Source organism: Psittacula echo (assembly GCF_963264785.1).
Source record: "Psittacula echo genome assembly, chromosome: 4".
NCBI classification, from domain to species: Eukaryota; Metazoa; Chordata; class Aves; order Psittaciformes; family Psittacidae; genus Psittacula; species Psittacula echo.
Window position 1 is genome coordinate 33580678 of NC_137738.1, and position 23695 is coordinate 33604372.

The 23695-nt window shown below is 40.0% G+C and overlaps 1 protein-coding gene across 4 annotated transcripts in view; it reads right to left on the reverse strand.

Moving 5' to 3' along the window:
• Positions 1–224: 224 nt before the first annotated feature.
• Positions 225–23695, reverse strand: part of CEP43 (centrosomal protein 43) — a 32286-nt gene continuing 8815 nt past the window's right edge. The window contains exons 1-11 of one of the 4 annotated variants that reach the window (XM_080615438.1): positions 17868–17951; positions 16790–16844; positions 16063–16151; positions 14314–14445; positions 13494–13577; positions 7903–8120; positions 5342–5451; positions 4725–4793; positions 3949–3988; positions 3193–3286; positions 225–2297 (exon numbers count right to left, since the gene is read on the reverse strand). In XM_080615438.1, the coding sequence (XP_080471564.1) occupies positions 2199–2297; positions 3193–3286; positions 3949–3988; positions 4725–4793; positions 5342–5451; positions 7903–8120; positions 13494–13577; positions 14314–14445; positions 16063–16151; positions 16790–16844; positions 17868–17879 (1002 nt within the window). In that variant the 5' untranslated portion in view covers positions 17880–17951 and the 3' untranslated portion in view covers positions 225–2198. Of the gene's footprint in view, positions 2754–3192; positions 3287–3948; positions 3989–4724; positions 4794–5341; positions 5452–7902; positions 8121–13493; positions 13578–14313; positions 14446–16062; positions 16152–16789; positions 16845–17867; positions 17952–23695 lie in introns of those variants that run through there. The other 3 variants (XM_080615435.1, XM_080615436.1, XM_080615437.1) reach the window with 3 other exon arrangements.

Sequence of the window (23695 nt, forward strand, 5' to 3'; positions counted from 1 at the left end):
TAATGTAAAATACCAAACAATGTGGTTTGAAATGTAGAGCAACACAAGCAAGCCAGAGAGTTTAACTTTGCAGACGCGTTTAAGTAACTCAGACTAACAATTGTAAACAACAAAAAATTCTGCAAATCAAGATTGGATTATTTCTTCCCTTTGTCTATTGACTCATAAACCATTTGATAACTCAGACTGACACACAGTAATCCTATTCAGTCTGGTCTTTATCAGACTTCAGGACCCACCATCAGGAATTGCAAGATGCTTTAGACTTAGAAGAAACCTGAGCACGCACACATTCTCAACTGCAGACCAGACTAACCCTGAAAAAAACCCGTATTTCAAGAAAACCCCCCAAAACACACAGGGCTTCCTCAATTCCCCAAGTTTAAGATCTTTGGTTCAAGAAGACTCAAAAATACAATTTAGCCAGCATAACAGCTTTATTTTGCAATTTGAGTTATTACACAATTCCGTAAAAGCCCACAGGAAGAACAGCATGGACACTTCATACGGTTTGGCATTTCCTTAAATTACAGACAAAATGCAAGGTCTCCAACTGACCCCCAAGATAAGACAACACCACCTTGCCATTAACAAGAGTCATGTTCACACTTAAAATACCTAATTAGTTATTTAAAAGGCCACATCTTCAAATCCAATTAGAAATCATTTAATAAGGATTTTGTTTCTTTTGGTATGATAAACTGCCCCATATGCTACAGCTAACAAGCAACGGAACATCATGTTTTCCCAAGACATACTAAAAAAAAACGACAAAAACACAACACTGTCTCTACTTTATTCCATACACCTTAAAAAAGAAAAAAAAAAAAAAAAAAGAATATCAGAAAACAATTGTTCCCAGGTGTTCAAATGGAATTTTATTTCCCTCATTCATGCTGTTGCATTTCTCCAAAACACAAAAAAACTCCAAACCAGCCCCAAACAAACTTTTCATATGTAGTATCTTGAGGCATAGGTTCCCCTATACTTAAAGGGATTTTTTTTTTCCCCCACAGGATGCATATGTTACAACGTTGTTGCTATTTGAATTCTATGGCACACTTGATTTTTTGGGGTGGAAAAAATAAATAAAATCTGCGTTCAGCTGCTACAATATGGCACAAAGTTAGAAGTTAACACCATGACTAAATATTCTGATGCTTTTTGCTGGCTGTTTTGGGGTGCACATAAATAAAAGGCACGCTTTTCCTCTCTCCTCTCAGATCATTTATGTACTGTACAATCCTAACTTCCCAGCACTGCTCCATGCCTGCTGGCCCAGTGCAAACAAAGATTTAAGTCAGCATCCAATGCTAGTAGCAACTCTATATGCTTAACCAATGGCTTTAGTTTAGCATGCTACTTCCACTGTGGTGACCACTGATAAGCAGACAACAGTGTTCCTGAAAAAAAAAAAAAAAAAAAAATTACAAAGCCTAAAAAACCCCCCAAAATTAAGTTACTTTTATTCACTTACATGTATATTTTCCAAGTGTGTTCACAATGCTCAGAAAGTGCACATTTTGAAGTCTTGTTTCAGTATTACAAATGTCGATGACCTATATGTTATAACGGCACCGTGTACAACAGTATTGTTAAAGAACTATCAATGTTTCCATTACTGAGCCTGTTTTGGAAAAGTATAATGAAAGTACAAGAATTTGCTGCTAGCTAGAACTTGGTGTCTGTAATGTCTTCTGCATGGTATTTTTCAGTATTTGGATGCAATACTGTACAGCAATCAATCTGAAAAACAAGGTTAGTGGTTTCACTTTCTGGCGCTCATTTTTACACAACAAGGATTTTCAAGAACGAAAGTGAGCTTACAGCACATGAAGAGCCCTCAGCAATAAAAGCTCCACAAACCATTATGACATTGCTAAAAACTTAAACCACAAAGATTTAGTTAATGATTTGTGGATCTTTACAAAATTACTTCTTGTGATTTAACAACAGGCAACATCAATGAAATTATCATGTATAAAAACAGCTTAGGTCTTCAACACCAATGGTCTAAAAAACATTTTTAAATAAGAATAGTCAGTTAAGACTAGTGCTAAACTTAGCTCTTAAAGTTAGCTAAATTTGGACTTGAGAGTTTAAATACCCTCAATTTGATGTGCCTAAAAAAGTCCATCTTTCAGAAGAGTCTGAAAACCAGCAGTTTCAAGCAAGTTTCAAGCAACTGGGTATTGTGGCTAGTTACCATAAACAGGTATTACATACTGACTCGAGAAAATTGTGTTAAAACAAGTGCGAGTTGAACCACTGCCTCTGAAGGTTCTTGCTTTGGTTACCTTTAAAAAAAAAAAATAATATTCAGACTGTTACAATAACAGTGCAAGTTTATTATTAAGCCACATGCTTCTCCGTCACTGTTCTCTTATCAGTTGTTTTTTATTATGCCCACTGCCAGCAATGGACATTATCCGTGGAAAATCCATCTCCTGCTGTAAAAGGTCTGGCTGAACCAAATGAAGAAAGTATCAGACTCAAATTGGAACACAATATTTCATTTAGTTCGTATTAAGAATATCTAAAAGCCTTCTCCATGTACAGTCTTTTTGAAACACAAGGCACAAATAGAGTGGACGTTCAAGCAAGAAGTGATTGTCTGAAATTAACAGTCCACAGCAGTCTTCTAGTCCAGCACAATGAAACATTTTTGCTGTCCAATTCTATGCCACGTCTTCTAGATAATCTGCCACATCACTTAACTGAGAAATAGTAAGGTCTTGCGTGATGCCTTCAAGCTAGGAAATAAACGGAAGTAAAAAAAAAATCAGAAATCATGGAAACAGTAAGCATTACTTCTTGTAGTCCCATGTATCATCCCATCCTTTTGGTCTCAAGCCTTTTCAGTGAGATTTCATACTCCTTTAGGAGGTGTTCTTGAGATATAGGTAAGACATTCCTATGTGGGACATTAAACCAGTCTCAAACACATTTCATATGCCTAGAAACAGACAGTGAATTGTGCTACTGAACAATGGCTGTGAGATCTTTGGTTTGTTTTTTCAGTCTGCATTGTATCTAACTTCGCAGAAATACTAGGTGTAAAAACACAGAACAAATAATACAATCTAAACATGTATACAGAGTCTATGATAATGGCACATTCCTTCATGGAAGGTTAAAAGAAAAAAGTCAAGACAAGAAAAATGTCAAGAAGAATAATTTTAAAAATCATACTTTATCACTGGCAATTGACTCTTCTGTTCCCACAGAAATTTCATCTATTTCTTCACCAATACTGATATCACTTTTTTCTGAGCGATGACTAGTACTAAAGAGAAAGAAAATCATAAATGTAGAAATAAGACTTTCTTTTCAAACATCCAGGTATTACATTCACTTTCCCTTTATACCTCACATTTGAATGGGATTTCATTTCCTAGCAAGATAAATATGAAGTTATTTAAAAACCCTTAACTAAAGGCTTTATACCTAGCTGCAGCCATGATAGATACTGATAAATACCCCTACGGCTTACAACACCAATACCTTCACATCATGAAGCTGTTAAATATTTATTACTGAGTACTCATGATGCTTTATTTTTAATTGAATATGCCAGCATACACTGTACTCATTATCTAATAGCATTAATTAAAGTGTTAAAACATTAAGTGCATGGATCAGGAAAAAAACCCCACCCAAACACCTTCAAAAAAAGGAACAACTTAACGTCTTAAAGCTAGCACCAGGTTTTTAAGAAACTTATTACCTCCTGCACAAAAAGGATCTGTTGATTTTGGGCATTGTTTGAGTTTTTTGAATTTGTAACTACATATATTAAAATAACAACCAAGTTTAAAGGAGTTCAGAGATACTGACAGATTCCAGTAATAGTGAGTAGCTAAATATTATGCAATAATTCAAATATGCTAGTGGATATTCTTATAATGCATGAAATATTATGGTACTGCAGTATCATCCTTCTCTTACCTGTTGAAGTCATCAGCATACTCATCGTCATCTCCATTTCCTAAGTAATTTTTAAAAAGGTATCAATCAAACCATTTAAAAAATGCAAAAGAATATATTCCTGCACCAAAATGCATGGTTTAACAGCCAGCAAAAGTGCGAGTAGGTTAAATTAGTTGTGCAGATTAGGAAGAGAAGATGACCTTATGTTTGTAATTAATAAATCTCAACCTCATTTACACAAACTGCTTTGAAATTGAACATAGATTTTCAGGATGTTGTCTACATTGCTGAAGACGAAATCTAAATATGTGGCAGCTCTCTTTTACGATAGAGCTGATAGTTCTTATATCACATCGTCTTCATATTGCTCCTGAGCTTACAAGGCAACTTTCAAAAGGTGTGAAGGGCAAGCAAATATACCACTGAAAACCAGTAAGACTTATCTGGCTACTTTTTCCCACAAATATAAACCCCCTCTTTTCTTAGAAGTCTAGACAACAGAACTTAGCACTTGATATTAGCAAACATGCATAGAATGAACCAAGTTTTTGCTGCATGTGTAAAATACTAATCCACATACAGACACCAGTTCTCACTTTCCTGTATTCCTTTGGATCAGATCTTGCTCTTAACTCCAGAAAGTTTTACAGAGGTATTAAATATGCTGGAATTAAAATCTTCATTAAAAGCTTTTACTTCTTTCACTATTTATTTCAGTTTCTCAGACTCCTCTAAGAAGCCAGGACAGAGCTTACAGCTAAAAACATCAGAGCTTCCTCAAAGCAGTTACTTGCCTATTTCTAACGATCCCAGTTTTGCATTCACCAACGGCAGGTCTTTCAAAACAGTGTTTCTATGCAAATCTGTGACAAAACAAAAACATTTCTATCAGAAATTTGACTTTGACTCTAATAAGATCCCACTTAAGCATACCCATCAGCCATTTATAAGTAGTATTCTTTTATACTAATCCTATACAATTTTATAGTATTGTATAGTCATTATATCCAGTTTTCAGGTCTGAACTCTGCTAACATTTAAACAGGGACAATCTCCCAGTATTCAGGATCAGGTTTTACAACATGAAGGCAAATATTGCTAAAGAACTTATACAAATAATGTAAGATAACAATAGTAAAGAGTAAGTTAATTTCAGTTAAAAAAAACGAGCAATAGAATTTTATAATCCTGAAAACTGCTTTTATACACAAAACCACACACATGTAGATGAGAATTTCATGCTTCAAAACATAATCATCCCAATAACACATCAAAATTTCTATGTGATCACTCTGTGGAAAAAAACATGTTATAACCAGAAGGGGGTCACATACGTAATCCGATTTGCATTCACTACATTATGGAGAATCTCTCCTACAGTCATCAATACACAAAACAAGAGAAAACTTACTGTCAGACTCCTTCAGCAAAGGTGCACCAGTCAGGGAGCCTAATCCACTTTTTAAAGGCGGTGCATCAGAAAGGGATGCTAGACCTCCTGCTTTATTAGCTTCAGTTTTCCTAGAACAAACCAAATAAATAAGTACTCCATAGAGCTATAAAATGTGCAAAATTACTTTCTCTTCTATATTTACTAAACTGTCATAAAACTAGGACAAGAACATTTACAGCAAAAAGAGCAAGGGGAAAGAACTATTTATTCTACAAACCTAGAAACAATAAGCAGTTCACTGGCACAAGTATCAAGTAAGATGTTCAGTATGAAAGTAACTTTCTCACCTATGCGAAGCCTTCTGCCTGCCTTCTTTCACAGATAGAGATCCTGCACCTTTATCAGAATCACTACTTTTATCAAAGGGCCTTTCATTATCCCCACATGTAAATGCCGTCAAAAGAAGACAGATTCAGATAGAAATTAATATTTAAATTAGTTTGGTTTAGAACTGAAGGAGATTATGTCCAACAAAACTATTAACCCTAAGAGCAGTCAGTTCACAGAATTAAAATCTCTCAGTTGCAGCAAGATAGATCTCATCGTCACATGTTAAAGTTCACTCAGCTACTACCTATTTCATTCACATATTTTAAGTGTTGAACTCAAATCCTTTAATTGCAAGTAAAGGATGAAGAAACATTATTTAAAAGAGATCAAGACTTCCACATTTATTATTACCAGAACTGTTTGTTACTGTGATCCCATTCCTACTAGTAATGGGCAAAATTTGAATCATTCATTATATATCACCAAAATATCACGTATATCATCACATATGTAAACACTTCCAAATTTTGATTAACGGGTCAGAGACCTAAGGGCAAGGAAAGCTTGGATCATCTCTTATTCTGCCCTTAGTAACTGCTTGCTCCCTTCCTCTCTAATGCACCTTTCTTACGGGAATGGGCAAAGATCCCATGAAGAATTTACCTGTTTGCACACCAAACTATGCTTGTGCCTCTCCTATTTACTCATCCCTTGGGACTTCGGCACACCAGCACAACATACTACAAAATAATACCTGAAAAGTATGTTCTTTTTTCTCATCTAGAGGAGCTATCAAGAGGGCAGAAGCAAAAGACACAGCAGAGACAGCTCAGTCACAATTAGTTGCTACCTCATTAAAATATTCAGCAAACCTTACTATAAAAACTACATTCCAAAAACTTGATGAGGTTCAAGTCACTACTTGGTGGACTGTGACTTTACTACAGGCATAATTTGGAAACCAGTTTTTCTCTAGGAGTTTCTGTTCCAGAAAAAACCAAACCAACCAACCAAAAAACAAACAAACAAAAAAAAACACCCACCCCCAAAAAAACCAACCAAAAAAAAAAAACCCCACCAACCAAAAAACCAAACCCCCCCCCCCAAAAAAAAAAAAAAAAAACAATCACAACAAAAAAGCTTACTTAACTGAATAATTAAGAATCTTTTCTTGGATGGTCTTTTTAAAGAAAGACTGTTTACCTAATTTCAAAGTGAATTTCCCATTCTCCCATGAGAAAATGCTCAAACAGTAAGAAATTAGTAAAAATCATTATTATTCAGAACTTTCTCCAGCCTTTTCTAGTTTTCCCAACATATAATTTAAACCTATTTTATGGCAATACCACCTCCTGCTAGGAGGGTTAGACTTTGGTTAAAGGCTAGTTAAATTTGCTCCTGAGAAGGAAGAGTAAATGCACTCAGATGCAGTTTTAATCTTGATACTTCCAATAAGAAAAAGGGAAAAGAAATACCATAGTAGAGTTATTTGTAACACTCAATGTTTGCCAGAGAAAAAAACACTGCTCTTTGAGGAAAAAAAAAAAAAATCTGTTCCAAATACATACATCCAATGAAAGTTGTATCATAAATAATCTCTCTCATAGAGTTTAGTAGAAAGAGACCAAGTCTACCTGGCATAAATGCTTTGTGCTGTACCAGAATGATGCCATTCCAAGAGTAAGCATCTACTGCAGTGATAATACAAAAAGTTTATGGTGTTCTGTCAACAGTTGGGGGAAAAAGCCAACACAAGGGGAGCTACTGTCAAACTTGAAAATGCTTCTGCAACCTCTTATGGTAACTTCTACTAAACTAGAGCAATTACTCAGACAGCAAAAGAAGACCATTAAATGATCTTGCAGCATTTCTCAATAGAGGTATCTAAAGCACTGTCCCTTCAGCAATGACCACCACTGCAGCTCTGCTGCAAGAAGAAACACTGATGTGTCAGATGTTCACTGCACCAAAGAAATAGGCTGGGGACATCATACAGTTTACATAATGCACCTTAAAGCGATACAGAGTTTTTCCTACTTCCGTACATCCAAGAGATCCGAGAGTACACTGTGCATTTCAAAGAACAGAATCATAGAAGTGCACATTTCAGAAACAAAATGTTACAGAACAGATCTAAACACTTGCATTTTCAAGTGTGAATAATCAAACACCAGATAGGTCTCAAAAGTCTGCAAGAATACTGAGGACAAAAATAAGCCTGCATGAAGCAGAACTTGCATGTAACCTACCAGCCGTAAGTTCTTTCTGGTTTGGGTATAGGATCATCAAAAAAAGAATCTCCCTCTACATCATCTTCATCCACACCTGGATCACTTTTTTCTTTGGTATTCAAGTCTTTGTTTTCTAGTTGAGAATCTAGGTTTGTTTCATTAGGCAGAAAATGAATGCTTCTTTTGCTTCCTTCCCCTGATGAATCACTTGTATCATTTTGAGTGGTTTCAGCAGCCTTGAAAGATAAAGAATGAAAGAAATATTTATGTCTTATAATACTGTGTTAATATAAACATAGCTCAAATTTTATTAGTGCTCAAGAATTTATTAATATCATCAGGAATCACACAAGAGAAAAAAGTTTTACTGCTTTAGAAAGGAAGTGTTCTTTATTGTTGCTGCCATTAAAAATTTCTGTTCCATCCTCTGAAATTGTTTTGCTGCCCAGATCACCTCTAGTACAAAAGCAGCCAATTTTTAAAAAAGTTGGTCATCAAATAAAGAAATCTACAGACTGATTTGAATATAGAGGAGTTTGTTTTACACCCTGAAAGTTACATGATACTTTATTAGTGTTATTTTGAAATTCATCTATAAACAGCTGTTGTTAGTTACAGCCACTGCCTTAAACAAAAAAAAACCACCACAATTTAAACCCATGTAATTCCTCCAACTTCCACATTAAATGCAATATTATATTTCTTTTAAAGCAGCAAGCATAAGACAACTGCAGTTAATAACACTTTCTCCCTCCAAATACTAAAACAAAAAATGACACAAGCCAGATACTTTGAAAGTACATAAAATTCAGTCTTTGTATCATGCTTATGGCTCCATCCTACAGATATTCAAGCATGTGAGAACTATTCCGTATGCTAACTCTTAAAGATAAGTAATACAGCTCAAGTTGTATCTTCGTGGCCCAAAGAACAATATTTAAATTTACCTACAATTGGCATTTGCTTTGAATTCATATATTGTAAACTTCTGCTGAAATTAAATAACTGCTTTCAAATTGAAGTGATAGGTTAACCATGGCTAAAGATTCAAAGAGCAACATGCTTACCTTGGGTTTCAGACTACTGGTGTTAATAAGATAAGTCAGAATGTGGTTTCACACTTGCACTTAAACGTAATTCTTTGCTGCTGCCAAGAGCTGTGGTCTTGGTCTCTCCTAGCACACTCCCTTCTACATTACATATATTCGTTGCCAAGTCACAGTCAGAGCCATTTCAGCTCTCAGGTTTGCTGAAAAACCACCAGAAAACCTTGTTTCAATCAGGAAGTCTAAACTGCTCAGCTTAACTTCCATCTTGCTGCAGCTGAGACTGGCTAAAGTTTCCTCCTTCTGCATTATTTCTACTCCAAGTATGTGCCACAGGCAGAATATTTTCCCACCCTCCCTTTGCCAAGGAAAGAGAGATGGGAAAAAATGTATCCAAGAACTGTAGTCCCATTAAGATATCCACTATCTAGAGGAGGGTGTAGTTCAACTAACAGCTGTTGCTGTTTCTAGGAGGACACAACCATACAGAAACCAATTTTCTCCTGTTTCTGAGATAAACCTATTTTCATGAAGGATACAGCAATATAGTATGAAAAGCATTTCCAGAACCTGTTCATCTATATCCCACTGCAATGGAATTATGATTTGTTTGTCATAGAGGATGTGTGTAAAGAATATGGAAAGCTTGATCATAAATTCCAACTTGTTGGAATTCCAACTGGCTACCCTGGATTTGGAGAAGGCTGAGGTTCTTAATGACTTCTTTGCCTCAGTCTTCACTGGCCAAGGCTCTGACGGCACCACTCAAGTCTTGGAAGGCAGACGCAGGGACTGTGAGAATGAAGACCCTGGGCCCAGTGTAGGAGAAGATCTGGTTCGAGACAGTCTTAAAAACATAAACGTGCACAAGTCCATGGGACCTGACGAAATCCATCCATGGGTCCTGAAGGAGCTGGCGAATGAAGTTGCTAAGCCACTGGCCATCATATTTGAAAAATCATGGCAGTCAGGTGAAGTTCCCGACAACTGGAAAAAGGGAAATATAACCCCCATTTTCAAGAAGGGGAAAATGGATGACCCAGGGAATTACAGACCAGTCAGTCTCACCTCTGTGCCTGGCAAAATCTTGGAGCAGATTCTCCTGGAAGGCATGCTAAGGCACATGAAAAACAACAAGGTGCTTGGTGACAGTCAGCATGGCTTCACTAAGGGGAAATCCTGCCTGATCAATTTGGTGGCCTTCTGTGATGGGGCTACGGAACTGATGGACAGGGGTAGAGCAGTTGACGTCATCTACCTGGACTTGTGCAAAGCATTTGACACTGTCCCACACAACATCCTCGTCTCTAAATTGGAGAGACATCAATTTGACAGATGGACCACCCAGTGGATAAAGAACTGGCTGGATGGCTGCACGCAAAGAGTTGTGGCCAATGGCTCAATGTCCAGCTGGAGACCAGTAACAAGTGGTGTCCCTCAGGGATCAGTGTTGGGACCGGTTTTTTCAACATCTTTGTCGGTGACATGGACAGTGGGATTGAGTGCACCCTCAACAAGTTTGACGATGACACCAAGCTGTGTGGCTTGGTTGATACACTGGAGGGAAGCGATGCCATCCAGAGGGACCTCGACATGCTTGTGAGGTGGGCGGACGCCAACCTTATGAAGTTTAACCATGACAAGTGCAAGGTCCTACACCTGGGTTGGAGCAATCCCAGGCACAGCTACAGGTTGGGCAGAGAAGAGATTCAGAGCAGCTTCTGCAGGGAAGGACTTGGGGGTGTTGGTCGATGAGAAAATGAACATGAGCCGGCCTCAGTGTGCGCTCGCAGCTCAGAAAGCCAACCGTATCCTGGGCTGCATCAAAAGCAGTGTGACCAGCAGGTCGAAGGAGGTGATCCTGCCCCTCTACTCTGCTCTCCTGAGACCTCACTTGGAGTATTGTGTGCAGTTCTGGTGTCCTCAACATAAAAAGGACATGGAACTGTTGGAACAAGTCCAGAGGAGGGCCACGAGGATGATCAGGGGACTGGAGCACCTCCCATATGGTGACAGGCTGAGAAAGTTGGGGCTGTTGAGCCTGGAGAAGGGAAGGCTGCGCGGAGACCTCATAGCAGCCTTCCAGTATCTGAAGGGGGCCTACAAGGATGCTGGGGATGGGCTCTTCATTAGGGACTGTAGTGATAGGACAAGGGGTAACGGGTTCAAACTTAAACAGGGGAAGTTTAAATTGGATATAAGGAAGAAGTTCTTTACTGAGAGGGTGGTGAGGCACTGGAATGGGTTGCCCAGGCAAGTTGTGAATGCTCCATCCCTGGCGGTGTTCAAGGCTAGGCTGGACCATATACTGATAAACCGCACAGTGGCTGCCAAACAAGGAAACTATATTTGTATTTCTAAAAGCAAAGTGAGAGGATTTATTTTACATTCATGAGTAACATAGTATGTATGACTAGAGACACTGAAGCTCCACAGGCATAAAGTTAAAAACTTGAAACCTTTGTTACTATGGAGAAACCTGAACAGATACAAGGGCCTCCTACAAGGTCACCGTGAACAACACTGACAAACAAAGAAGTAATAGCAGGAGAAGAAGCTTTGCCCTTGTGTAGGCAAATTAAGAAACAGGGCTAACAAATCTCTTATCAGGAAAGACTATCCTTGAAGCCTGGTACAGCACATGGACATCATCAACTTACAGCTTCACATGTCAGTAAAACATGACTAGGATGTCCTTTCAATGAAAATGATGTAACCGCATGGACATTAACTGACCACTCTGTACATTGGTGGGAAGATTATGGGGAGTTATTAACCTGAAACAAATTGTATAAATATGTGAAATTAGGAGAGGGAAAGTGGGGAAGACTCCACCTTAACTACTGGGATCAGTTGATGGGCTGAATCTCTTCTCCACCTTAGGGACACTTATTGAGTAAGAACTTCATTATGCATGCTCAGTAACTAACTCATACTAGCTATTATTAGTGATTATAGTCTGGTTGTATATAGCTTCAAGCTTGTTTTTGCAGACAGTCCTTACCACTGCCAATGTCTGAACCTTAATTTGCCACAATTTTATATTAATAAAGAGTGTTATTCCATAAACTGTTAGTGTTAATCCTTGTGAGCTCTAGCAGTCGCCAGCAGCAGATAACATACTTGGATAAAGTATGGAAACTCACTCAGGGGTTCCCCTTATGCTGCTGGTGTGTTTCCCTGAACAAGACAGTTGAATTGCCCTCTGATCCGGAAGGAATGTTTGGTGAAGGGTTCCTATAAAAGGATGCTGGTGAGGCACAAAAGCCTCGGCTTTCCAGGCTACTCGAAAAACTTTTTTCCTCCTCTAAATAAATATTCTTTTCCTGAGGAAAAGCCATGTAACAAACACTTAGCTCTTCTTGTTCTGACCTACTTATGTCAAAACAAGTATGAAGATGAAAGGTGGTATATATAAGGGGGAGTGGAATATTTACAACTTACAATTCATCTTTAGTCGTTCTCAGCTAATCCAAAACCACCCTAAGACAAAAGCAGGGCTCAGGTATAAAGCAACATTACTATTAGCAGCATTCAGCTCTTTTTAGTGGATTTGATTTAAAAGCTGGTGCCATGCAAGAAGTATCTTCTAAAGCAGGTCTGAAATTATTAAGATTTCCATTCAAAGGTCAGTTACACAGACTGACCTATTAGTTTTTAAGGTACTATCAACAAGCACAGCAATTAAGGAACTTTACCTTGAAATGAACCTTGCTTTTCAAACTGCATAGTTTTGCATGGCAAAAAATTAAAGAACTGGAATAAAATGAAGCAGATCCAAGTAGAGCTGCAATTTCATTTTCTCTTATCCTTATCGCTCCCTTTTACAAATTAATAAACTAACAACAAAATCCACGCAATGTTATATTTCTCAGTTTTCAGTAGTGACTTGGAAAGCTTCCAAGTTCTTTCCAGTAATTCTGTAAAAAAGCTATTACAACTTTTCATGTGATCAGATCACATCATTAATTTGAACAAAATTTACTACTTAAATCAGGTTTGGTGTGCTTAGTTGTTTTTCAGGGGGTTGTTGTTTGTGGAGGGGTTTTGTTGTTTTTTAACTCAGTGTGGTGAGTAGCTGGTTTCTGTGGGAGAGAGGCTTAAGTGATCATGCCCTCTTCTGTGCCCTACACTTTCCCATAATTCTCAACCTGTTGGTAAGTTCCACTCAAACATAATGGTGCATTAGAGACCTGGAAGATGTTAGTTAACAACAGATTTTGTGCTAACAGGAGTCAACAGAAAAAAACAAAGCCACATGACCCAACGCAAAGACAGCTGTATCTCAATACCTTACCACTCCCAAGCAGCAATCAGCCAGCTGCCTGATAAACAGACAAGTTATCTCTGACCTCTCTGTGTCTCACAGAGACTCTGTGTATATACTGTGTATATGTGTACATATATATATAAAGTGTATATACTGTCACCTACCCAATAAGAAAGTCACAGGACTTTGCAGATCATCTAAGTAAATGCCACTGTATCTGCAGTTTCATTGGAGTTCTCTTCTACTTCTCATGTATATTATGTAGCTTTTTCATTATACATTAACAATCTTACCTTACTTGGTACTGGGTGTGTACTTGACCTTCCATCAGATGATTTTGATGTGGGGCACAGGCTATCACTTAGAACTGGAGCCACCTAACAAGTTTCAGATAAACACTTCTTAAAAACATATTGAATTTTGTCATAATACTACCTAACAAGAAACAAGGCTACCATCCTCACACAGCACACAAACTGTGACACCATGATGCCATGTTAAGAAGTCTATGACAACTATTAAATATAAGCTTTCATTGGGGTACTGAATGCATCTTGGGTGCACAGAATTTTCTTTCAAGCCACAATCATGACAGAGACTAATCAAATGCAACTGGCTGGATTTCATTTAATTTACAACTTAATTATATATTCCATTAAAATGTTACTGTCATTGCCTTCAGGTAGTTTAATAGTTTCATATATTTAGTTAGGTTTTCAGAACAGCTTTAAAGATTTTTAACAAAACCAATTCTAGGGTTTTCAGGTCATATTAAAATTAGAAGTATGCCAAAGAAAATACATACAGCTTAAAGTGTTATCAAATCACACTAAAACTATGAAAATAAACAAGTGTTTAGTATCGTTTATCTGGGTTCACTCTGTGTTACTATGTTGTAGCAGAATATTAGTCAAGAGTGTGAGGATAGCATTAAAAACAACAGAATAGTCAATCATATTTTTCAACATTTTTTCTTGTAAGTTATGTTGAAGGCATAATTTAATAAAGACTGGAAACATATACTACAGCAACAGATAAGTATTCTTTACTTTACTTCACTGAAATGAAAATAAAGAATTATGAAGAAAGAAATTGTATGTTAACAGTACTTACTTCTCCATTGCCTGAAATATTCTTCTGACATTTTCGTACAACCTCCAATAATAGGGGACCACCCACAGTACCTCCTTCTTCTGTAATTCCCAAATCTCGAGCTAAGTTTTCACGATCATCAAGGCCATTTAGCTAGGGGAAAACAAAAAAATCACAGCACTGAAATAACAGTCAGAATACACTACACGTATATTGTAATAAAGCTCCTAAAGCTTTTCGATCTTATTTAACACAGCAATATTTTGACTAAACAGTGAATAAGACTTCCTGTTGCATGTATATTAAAGTAATGATAGCCTATTGCATCATTTACTTCTGATCTGTACCTGAACTTATCAGACACCATCCATAGTTGTTTTAAATATGGAAGTTCTCATCGTTATCATGCTTCAGGATTTATAGGGTCAAGTTTAGCCTACTGCATTTTAAAGTGGATCTTTGGACACGTAGCCACTTGTTCCAGTAAATTCATAGATGACGGAGAGCATTCCTGTGCATACAAAAGTGCACCAGCATAGGTCAACACTTACTTTCAGTCTCTGTTTCACTTTAAAAAAAAAAACCCATGGGTTTGGGCAGAAGCAGGGATGAAAATAATTCAGTATCAGCCAAAGAAAAAAAGACAGGAAAAAAAAACCAAAAAAAACCCTTCTTAAATCTGAAATTCACATTATAGCAGAAACAGAATGCTGCAGCAAATCCAGGGTGGTTGGCATGACCTCAGAATGGCAATACTGCAAGCAATATGCATAGCATTCTTGGCCAACTTGCTTAACTTTGGCTAAGTTTCATATATGTACTGCATTAGGTGAAAAAGATGTTTTTACTGGAAAAAGGAAGCAGGTGTTTCAATGAGCATGAGGTACCTTTACAATGCACATGGAGCACTGCTCCTAAGAATGAGCGACAGAAAGCATGACTGGTTTTGTTTGCTAGCATGAACATGAATCTTTGTAGACATGTGTCCTTGTGCAATAAATGCCGTTAAGTATGTCTGACAATGAAGAAGGGTGCATGGGATTTTCTTTAATTAAGCCCCTAAAAAGAAGCATGAACTGCTGAGAAACAGAAGGCAATTAATTAAGATTTGGATTTTTAATAAATTAACCTTTGATCAATTTAAGCTGACATTAAGAATAAAAATTAGTACTAGGTGTAAAGAAAAATTTTGCAGTTAAATGGAAATGTTTCAACCCCAAATTTATTATTAAAACATTTATAAATAGAGACAGAGGGACAAATATGATGAAAAACCTCTAGTTCAATACCAAAAGCCTAAAAGCAATCAATTGGGCTACACTATCCCTTCCAACTGTACTATTCAATTACTGTCACATATATCTGCACAAAGCCCTTTGTTTCACTGAAATTTCTCTGAGAATAGATTTCTAACATAATTTTCATCTAACAATACTTATTATCATGACAGAGTAAAACTATTGGCAAAAAATCATTGCAAAAGTATTCTGTTGTATATAATACTTTTTGTGAAATCATAGCAGTAATTTATCAATTCAAAATTAACATATCACGCACTGATTTTTTTGATAAAGGGAATACTCCTTCCTATTACCACACATTCCTGGAATGCATGTCTTTGGCAATAAGTACCTTTTACAGATTAAATATGAAAAAATATTTAGAATAAATGCAAGCAAGTGGCTTTAACAAATCTACTTAGCTTCCGTATTCATTGCCACATACTCCAAACAATCAGCATAGAATACAAATAAAACCAGTATATCTTACTGTGCTTGATTCAGGCTGGAAAACAGCCAATGTAAAATCAAGATTGAAGAAATGCAGAAATTCTGCAACAAGACCTGCTACCAAACGACCTGAAAAAGAAATAAGAGTAAAGACACACCAGAGAGAAACAATTCTTACTTCAAAGATTTAACATTAACATGGCTTCAGTATTGAAGTATACTGATTCAACACTCCTACAAGTATCATTTAGACACTCAGCAAACTACCACCACATAGCTAATTTGTATACCAACTCCATAATCTGTAACTCAGCCATCAGTTATTTATTTCAGCAATACTGCAGGAGCATAAATAATGACTACTTAGAAAAGCCAGGTGTAAGATTATTTTTTTGAACTAATCATCTGGTTTAAAGACATTATTTTAACATTTCTGCTATGTGTGCATTTACTACTGTACCTCTGTAGTGGTTTTCACTGGTTACCCTTTCCATAGGTCCAGAACAGCCCCAAATTAGCATAATCATAACTCATCATGAAGTATTAAAGTGCATTAGTCACCTCAGTTAAAAATACAAGTTCAGCAATATTAACTTCAGAAATTATAGATTGAATTCTATTTTGAATGAATAGCAATCATGACATTTGACAGGAACATAAGCATTCTTTATGTAATGAAAACTGTACTGTTAATGAAACACTCAAAGATTTAATCCTTTGCTTAATACTTAGAATATTTTGAGAAGTATACTAAATAAAGAACTTACCATCTTTTGTACCTAAAAAAGTTTTCAAGCTTTCATTTACCAGAGGTGCTTTGTTCTGTCAAAAAGAAAAAAAACAAACAGAAATTAACATCATCCTTGTGCTAGCAAGAAACTAAAAACCAGAGCAAGTTAGCATTTTGGTCTACGCTGTTCCACAATGATGCCTGGCATACATAAGTCACATCCTCGAAATCCACCCTTGTTTTAATTCTACTACCTACAAGTAAAAGCTGCAGAGCCATATATTCATTTAGACAAATTAGAACTGTCTCTATTTCTACCATAAAAGATACAGAGGTAGAATAATTTCACCAAAATTCTTAATAGTGTACTGACTTCTATTTACTTAATGATTAACAAGGTAAGTTAAGCAATCAACTTCCCAGACTGCTCCTCTAATATAGTGCCAAGCTTAGGGAAATTGAGACCCACCTTTTGGAAAAAAAAAAAAAAAAAGAATTTACAAATCATCTTGACAAAGTGTGGACCGTGCTAATTACCAGATGTCGTGGTTTAAGCCCAGGCCGTAAATCAGAACCACGCAGTCTACTTCCCCCCCCCCCCACTCCCCAGCGGGATGGGGAGGAGAATCGAAAGAATGTAACTCCCACGGGTTGAGATAAAAACAGTCCAGTAACTCAGGTATAACACAAATCACTACTGCTGCCACCAATAATAATAATAATGATAAGAGAAATAACAAGGGAAGAAAATATGATACCGCTCGCCGGAAAAGAGCCCGACCGAAAAGAGGACGTGCCCTTCTGGGTAGCTCCCAGTTACATCCCCGGGCATGACGTGCTGTGGTATGGAATACCTCTTTGGCTAGTTTGGGTCAGGCATCCTGTTCCTGCTTCCTCCCGGCCCCTCCTCCTCCCTGGCAGAGCATGAGACTCACAAAGTCCTTGGCCAGTCTAAACAGTGTTATCAGCTGTTCCTAGGCCAAAAGTCAGAAACACAGTGCTGCAACAGCTACTAAGAAGGAGAAAAACTGACTGCTACTGCTGAACCCAGGACAGTATCCACCCCTTATTCCATACCATTCACGTCATGCTCAGATCCCACATTTTCCATATACCCTCACTCTCATTTCAGTGCACTGTTATCTTAGTGCACGGACCAATTCCTATAAAGCTACTGAGTCCATTCGGTTCATGATGTTGGGCTCCATCTCTTGTAACAGTCTTTCAGGGCAGGAGAAGCTGTGTGCAGTGTTGGATCGTTGTCTGCTGATGCTGATCATTCCTTTACTGTAGAACTCGTCCGGTTCTATCAAAGTTCATTCTCTGTTGGGATGATGGTCGGAGGGAAGTCAGGGCCAGTCGTTGGTGCCCTGCAGACTTCTAGTTGATGGGCTATAGCAGGCAACAGCGTACAATTGAGTTCATTGTCTGTTTTCCCCTAAAATCAAATCCCCTTGAGGTACGCATCGGACTTCCCCATCTTCCTGCATTACCCACCAAGTATATCCAGGTCCCTGAGCAAAAGCAATCCCACGAGTGGGTTTGCCTTTACCTGAAGCAGGAACAACCCAGACTGTCTTCCCCAGCAAATTCTTCATGTGCACCACAGGAACTTTGTCCCTCTCTACAATATGTAAAAGTTCTGACTGGGCTGGGCCAGCCCTGTTGGTAGATCCTCTGGTGTTGGCCAACCAGGTGGCCTTTGGTAAGTGTGTATCCCAATGCTTGAAAGTTCCCCCACCCATTGCTCTCAGTGTAGTTTTTAACAGCCCATTATACCATTCGATTTTCCTAGAGGCTGGTGCATGGTAGGGGATGTGATAGACCCACTCAATGCCATGCTCTTTGGCCCAAGTGTCTATAAGGTTATTCCGGAAATGAGTCCCATTATCTGATTCAATTCTTTCTGGGGTGCCATGTCGCCACAAAATCTGGTTCTCAAGGCCCAGGATAGTGTTCCTAGCAGTGGCATGGGGCACAGCGTATGTTTCCAGCCATCCGGTGGTTGCTTCCACTATGGTAAGCACATGGCGCTTGCCTTGGCGGGTTGGTGGGAGTGTGATATAATCAATCTGCCAGGCCTCCCCATATTTATACTTCAGCCATCGTCCTCCATACCAAAGAAGCTTTACCTGTTTGGCTTGTTTAATTGCAGCACATGTTTCACACTCATGAATAACCTGGGCAATGGTGTCCATTGTTAAGTCCACCCCTCGATCACGGGCCCATCTGTATGTTGCATCTCTGCCCTGATGGCCTGAAGTGTCATGGGCCCACCGAGCCAAAAATAATTCACCTTTATGTTGCCAATCTAAGTCCATCTGAGCCACTTCAATCTTAGCAGCTTTATCCACTTGTTGGTTGTTCTGGTGTTCCTCAGTGGCCCGACTCTTGGGTACATGGGCGTCTACATGGCGTACCTTCACCACCAGGTTCTGCACCCGGGCAGCGATATCTTGCCACAGTGCAGCAGCCCAGATGGGTTTACCTCTGCGTTGCCAGTTGCTCTGCTTCCATTGCTGCAACCACCCCCACAGGGCATTTGCCACCATCCATGAGTCAGTATAAAGATAAAGTACTGGCCACTTTTCTCGTTCAGCAATGTCCAGGGCCAGCTGGATGGCTTTCACCTCGGCAAACTGACTCGATTCACCCTCCCCTTCAGCAGTTTCTGCAACTTGTCGTTGAGGATTCCATACAGCTGCCTTCCATCTCCGATGTTTTCCCACAATACGGCAGGACCCATCAGTAAACAAGGCATACTGCTTTTCACTTTCTGATAGTTTATTATATGGTGGGGCCTCTTCAGCACGCATCACCTCCTCCTCTGGTGACATTCCAAAATCTTTACCCTCTGGCCAGTCCATGATGACTTCTAGAATGCCTGGACGACTGGGATTTCCTATTCGAGCTCGTTGTGTAATTAGTGCAGCCCATTTACTCCATGTCACATCGGTTGCATGATGTGTAGAGGAGACCCTGCCTTTGAACATCCAGCCCAGAACGGGCAACCGGGGTGCCAGGAGGAGCTGTGCTTCAGCGCCAATCACCTCCGAAGCAGCTCGAACCCCTTCATAGGCTGTCAGTATCTCTTTCTCAGTTGGGGTATAGCTGGCCTCAGATCCTTTGTATCCCCGACTCCAAAAGCCAAGGGGTCAACCTCGAGTCTCCCCTGGAGCTTTCTGCCAGAGGCTCCAGGTAGGACCATTCTCCCCAGCTGCGGTGTACAGTACATTTTTTACATCTGGCCCATTCCGGACTGGTCCAAGGGCTACTGCATGAACTATCTCACGTTTAATTTGCTCAAAGGCTTGTTGTTGCTCAGGGCCCCATTTAAAATCGTTCTTCTTCCGGGTCACATGATAAAGAGGGCTTACAATCGAACTGTAATTTGGAATGTGCATTCTCCAGAACCCCACAGCACCCAAGAAAGCTTGTGTTTCTTTCTTATTAGTTGGTGGAGACATTGCTGTTATTTTGTTGATCACATCTGTAGGGATCTGGCGACGTCCATCTTGCCATTTTATTCCCAAAAATTGAATCTCCTGTGCAGGTCCCTTGACCTTACTCCGTTTTATGGCAAAACCGGCTTTCAGCAGGATTTGGATTATTTCCCTCCCTTTCTCAAAGACTTCTTCCGCTGTATCACCCCACACAATAATGTCATCAATGTACTGCAGGTGTTCTGGAGCTTGCCCCTGTTCCAGTGCATTCTGGATCAGTCCATGGCAAATGGTAGGGCTGTGTTTCCATCCCTGGGGCAGTCGGTTCCAAGTGTACTGGACGCCCCTCCAAGTAAAAGCAAACTGTGGCCTGCACTCTGCTGCCAAAGGAATTGAGAAGAATGCATTGGCAATATCAGTCGTGGCATACCACTTGGCTGCCTTTGACTCCAGTTCATACTGAAGGTCTAGCATGTCCGGTACGGCAGCACTCAATGGTGGTGTGACTTCATTCAGGCCACGATAGTCTACTGTTAGTCTCCACTCTCCATTAGACTTTTGCACTGGCCATATGGGGCTATTAAAGGGTGAGCGGGTCCTGCTGATCACTCCCTGACTCTCCAGACTACGGATCAGCTTATGGATGGGAATCAGGGAGTCTCGGTTGGTGCGATATTGCCGCCGGTGCACTGTTGCGGTCGCGATTGGTACTTGTTGTTCTTCCACCTTCAGCAACTCCACAACAGAAGGATCCTCTGAGAGACCAGGCAAGGTGGACAGCTGCTCATTTTCCTCAGTCTCCAAAGCAGCAATACCAAAAGCCCATCGGTATCCTTTTGGGTCTTTGAAGTACCCTCTCCTGAGGTAATCTATGCCGAGGATGCATGGAGCCTCTGGACCAGTCACAATGGGGTGCTTTTGCCATTTCCTTCCAGTCAGGCTGATCTCAGCCTCCAGTACAGTCAACTCTTGGGATCCTCCTGTCACTCCAGAAATATAGATGGGTTCCACCCCTTGACAGCTTGACGGCATCAGGGTACACTGTGCACCGGTATCTACGAGAGCTTTATACTTCTGTGGGACTGATGTGCCAGGCCATCTGACCCACACAGTCCAGTAAATCCGATTGTCCCCTACCTCCACCTGGCTGGAGGCAGGGTCCCTCTAACAGTCATCACAACGTTGGACACCTAAGTCGTATTGAAAGGGATTATTCTTCGTTATCATAGGAGCTGGAGTAAAATCAGCTCTTCCGCTCCATCTGGGAACCTGCTCACCAGAGACTGAAGCCGCAGCTCTCATGGGATGATCAGCCTTGACCCTTGTTCCTATTTTCAATTCATGCACCCGTTCCTCCAAAGCTGAAGTAGGTTTTCCATCCCACTTCGTCATGTCTTCTCCATGATCCCGCAGGTAAAACCACAGGGTGGCCCGTGTTGTTTGCCTTCTATATCTTCTGTCTCGAACAATAGGACATCTTTTGTTAACAGCTGAGACGTGTGTTGGTACACGTGAGGAGCTGGATAAATCAGACAGATCGTCCCTCAATTGTTTGACATCCTGGGACAGTTTTTCCACAGCTGAGATGATGGAAGGGGTGGGATTGTCTTCGAACTCTCGGAGTTTATGAATCATTTCATCCACTGTTGGTGTTACTATGTCACCCCAGGTTACTGTTGCCAATGAATGGGCATATGATGACGGTGCATTCCATGTAAGTTTTCACCACATGGGTCGTGTACATTCGACTTCATCTGGGTCTATGGGTATATCTCCGTTATTCGGTTTGATGTGATAGATCATCTCTACGATGGCTGATTCCCTCAGAGACTGGATGCCTTTGTCTAAAGTAGTCCACTTGGCCGAACGACTCGTAACATCGTCCTTGTATGGAAACCTTTCTTTCACAGCTGCCAAGAGCCGCCTCCAAAGACTGAGGGACTTTTTCTCTCTTGCAATTGCTTTGTCAATTCCCCCTTCTCTAGCAAGTGATCCCAGCTGCTTGGCTTCCGTACCTCCTAGTTCGTGACCATCGGCCCCATTGTCCCAGCATCGGAGCAACCAGGTGATGATGTGCTCCCCTGGTTGACGGGTAAAATCTTTTCGCATATTCTGTAGCTCGGTTGAGGTCCGAGGTCAAGAAGTCACCTCTTCTTCTTCGTCATGTGATGATGACTCCTGATCAGATGGTGGCCCGGGTGGTGAATACATTGTTTCTTCATCTTGCTTCACCCTTCTTGCCTTTTTTTTGCTTTTTCTCTTGCATAGAGGGGCAATTGATATTGGTACGAATTGGTCCTCTGGTTTAGCTGCAGTCATCACTGTGGTTTGAGTAGCAACAGTACTTGTCGCTGGGGGTGGTGTAGCTGCTGTGGTTGGAGCTGGGGTAGCTTCGCTGTCTGTTACAGTTGAAGTTTGAGTAGCGGCTGTACTTGTCGCTGGGGTAGCTGCACTGTCTGTTGCAGTCGAAGTTTGAGTAGTGGCTGTACTTGTCACTGGGGTAGCTGCACTGTCTGTTGCAGTCAAAGTTTGAGTAGTGGCTGTACTTGTCACTGGGGGCGGTGTAGCTGCTGTGCTCGGAGCTGGAGTAGCTGTGCTGTCTGTTGCTTCGCCCTCAGATCCAGGGACATTTTTTCCCTTTTGAAGGTGCTGGATAGTGTTGAACAAGGCCCGGTAAGCATAGGCCAAGCCCCAGCACGTTGACATGATTTGTCCCTCTCTGGTATGACCAGGATGACAACACACCTCGTTTAAGTGTTTTACTAATTCTTCTGGATTTTGCAGTTGTTCGGTGGTGAAATTCCAAAACACTGGAGGGGCCCACTGGCCTAGATACTTGCCCATACTATCCCACACACCCTGCCACTCATGGCTATCCAACCTCGGGGAAAATCTCTCGGTCCCCCTATTTTGTCGTCTAACCCCAGACAAGACCCAAACCCGACTCTGCTTAACTCTTGAGATCAGACGTAATGGTTGTGAACAAAACACACTCTGTATGCGTGCCAACATGGTGACCCCCATCACAATCAGCAAACAGGTCTCAACAATATTAAAAGGCCACTCAAAAATTTCAAAACTCTCAAACTATGCTGCAAACGGTCTGGGAGGGGCACTGGGAGGGTAAAAGAATGTCTCCTTCATAGGTTGACCACCCAGGAAGGAGAAAAAAGATGTATAGTTGCTAAGCATTTGTATTATATACCTCCCAAAGTATAAAGGTGGTGACCACACTGGGAACACAAGCCAAATCAGTTTCATGATCAATCCTTCTATTGTATTACAAGTCACTGCCACAAAATACAACGAGACAACAACCTTAGCCCAAGCCCCACACTTGAAAAACACCAACACAGCAAATACCGGCTCTAAGTAACCTACGGCATATTGAGACTGTGAGATCAAAAACAACAACTTTGAGAGCCAATAAATCAGCATTGTGACGAGTGACTATTAATCTAAAACACTGAATGCTTATCACAAATACGATTAGACACACT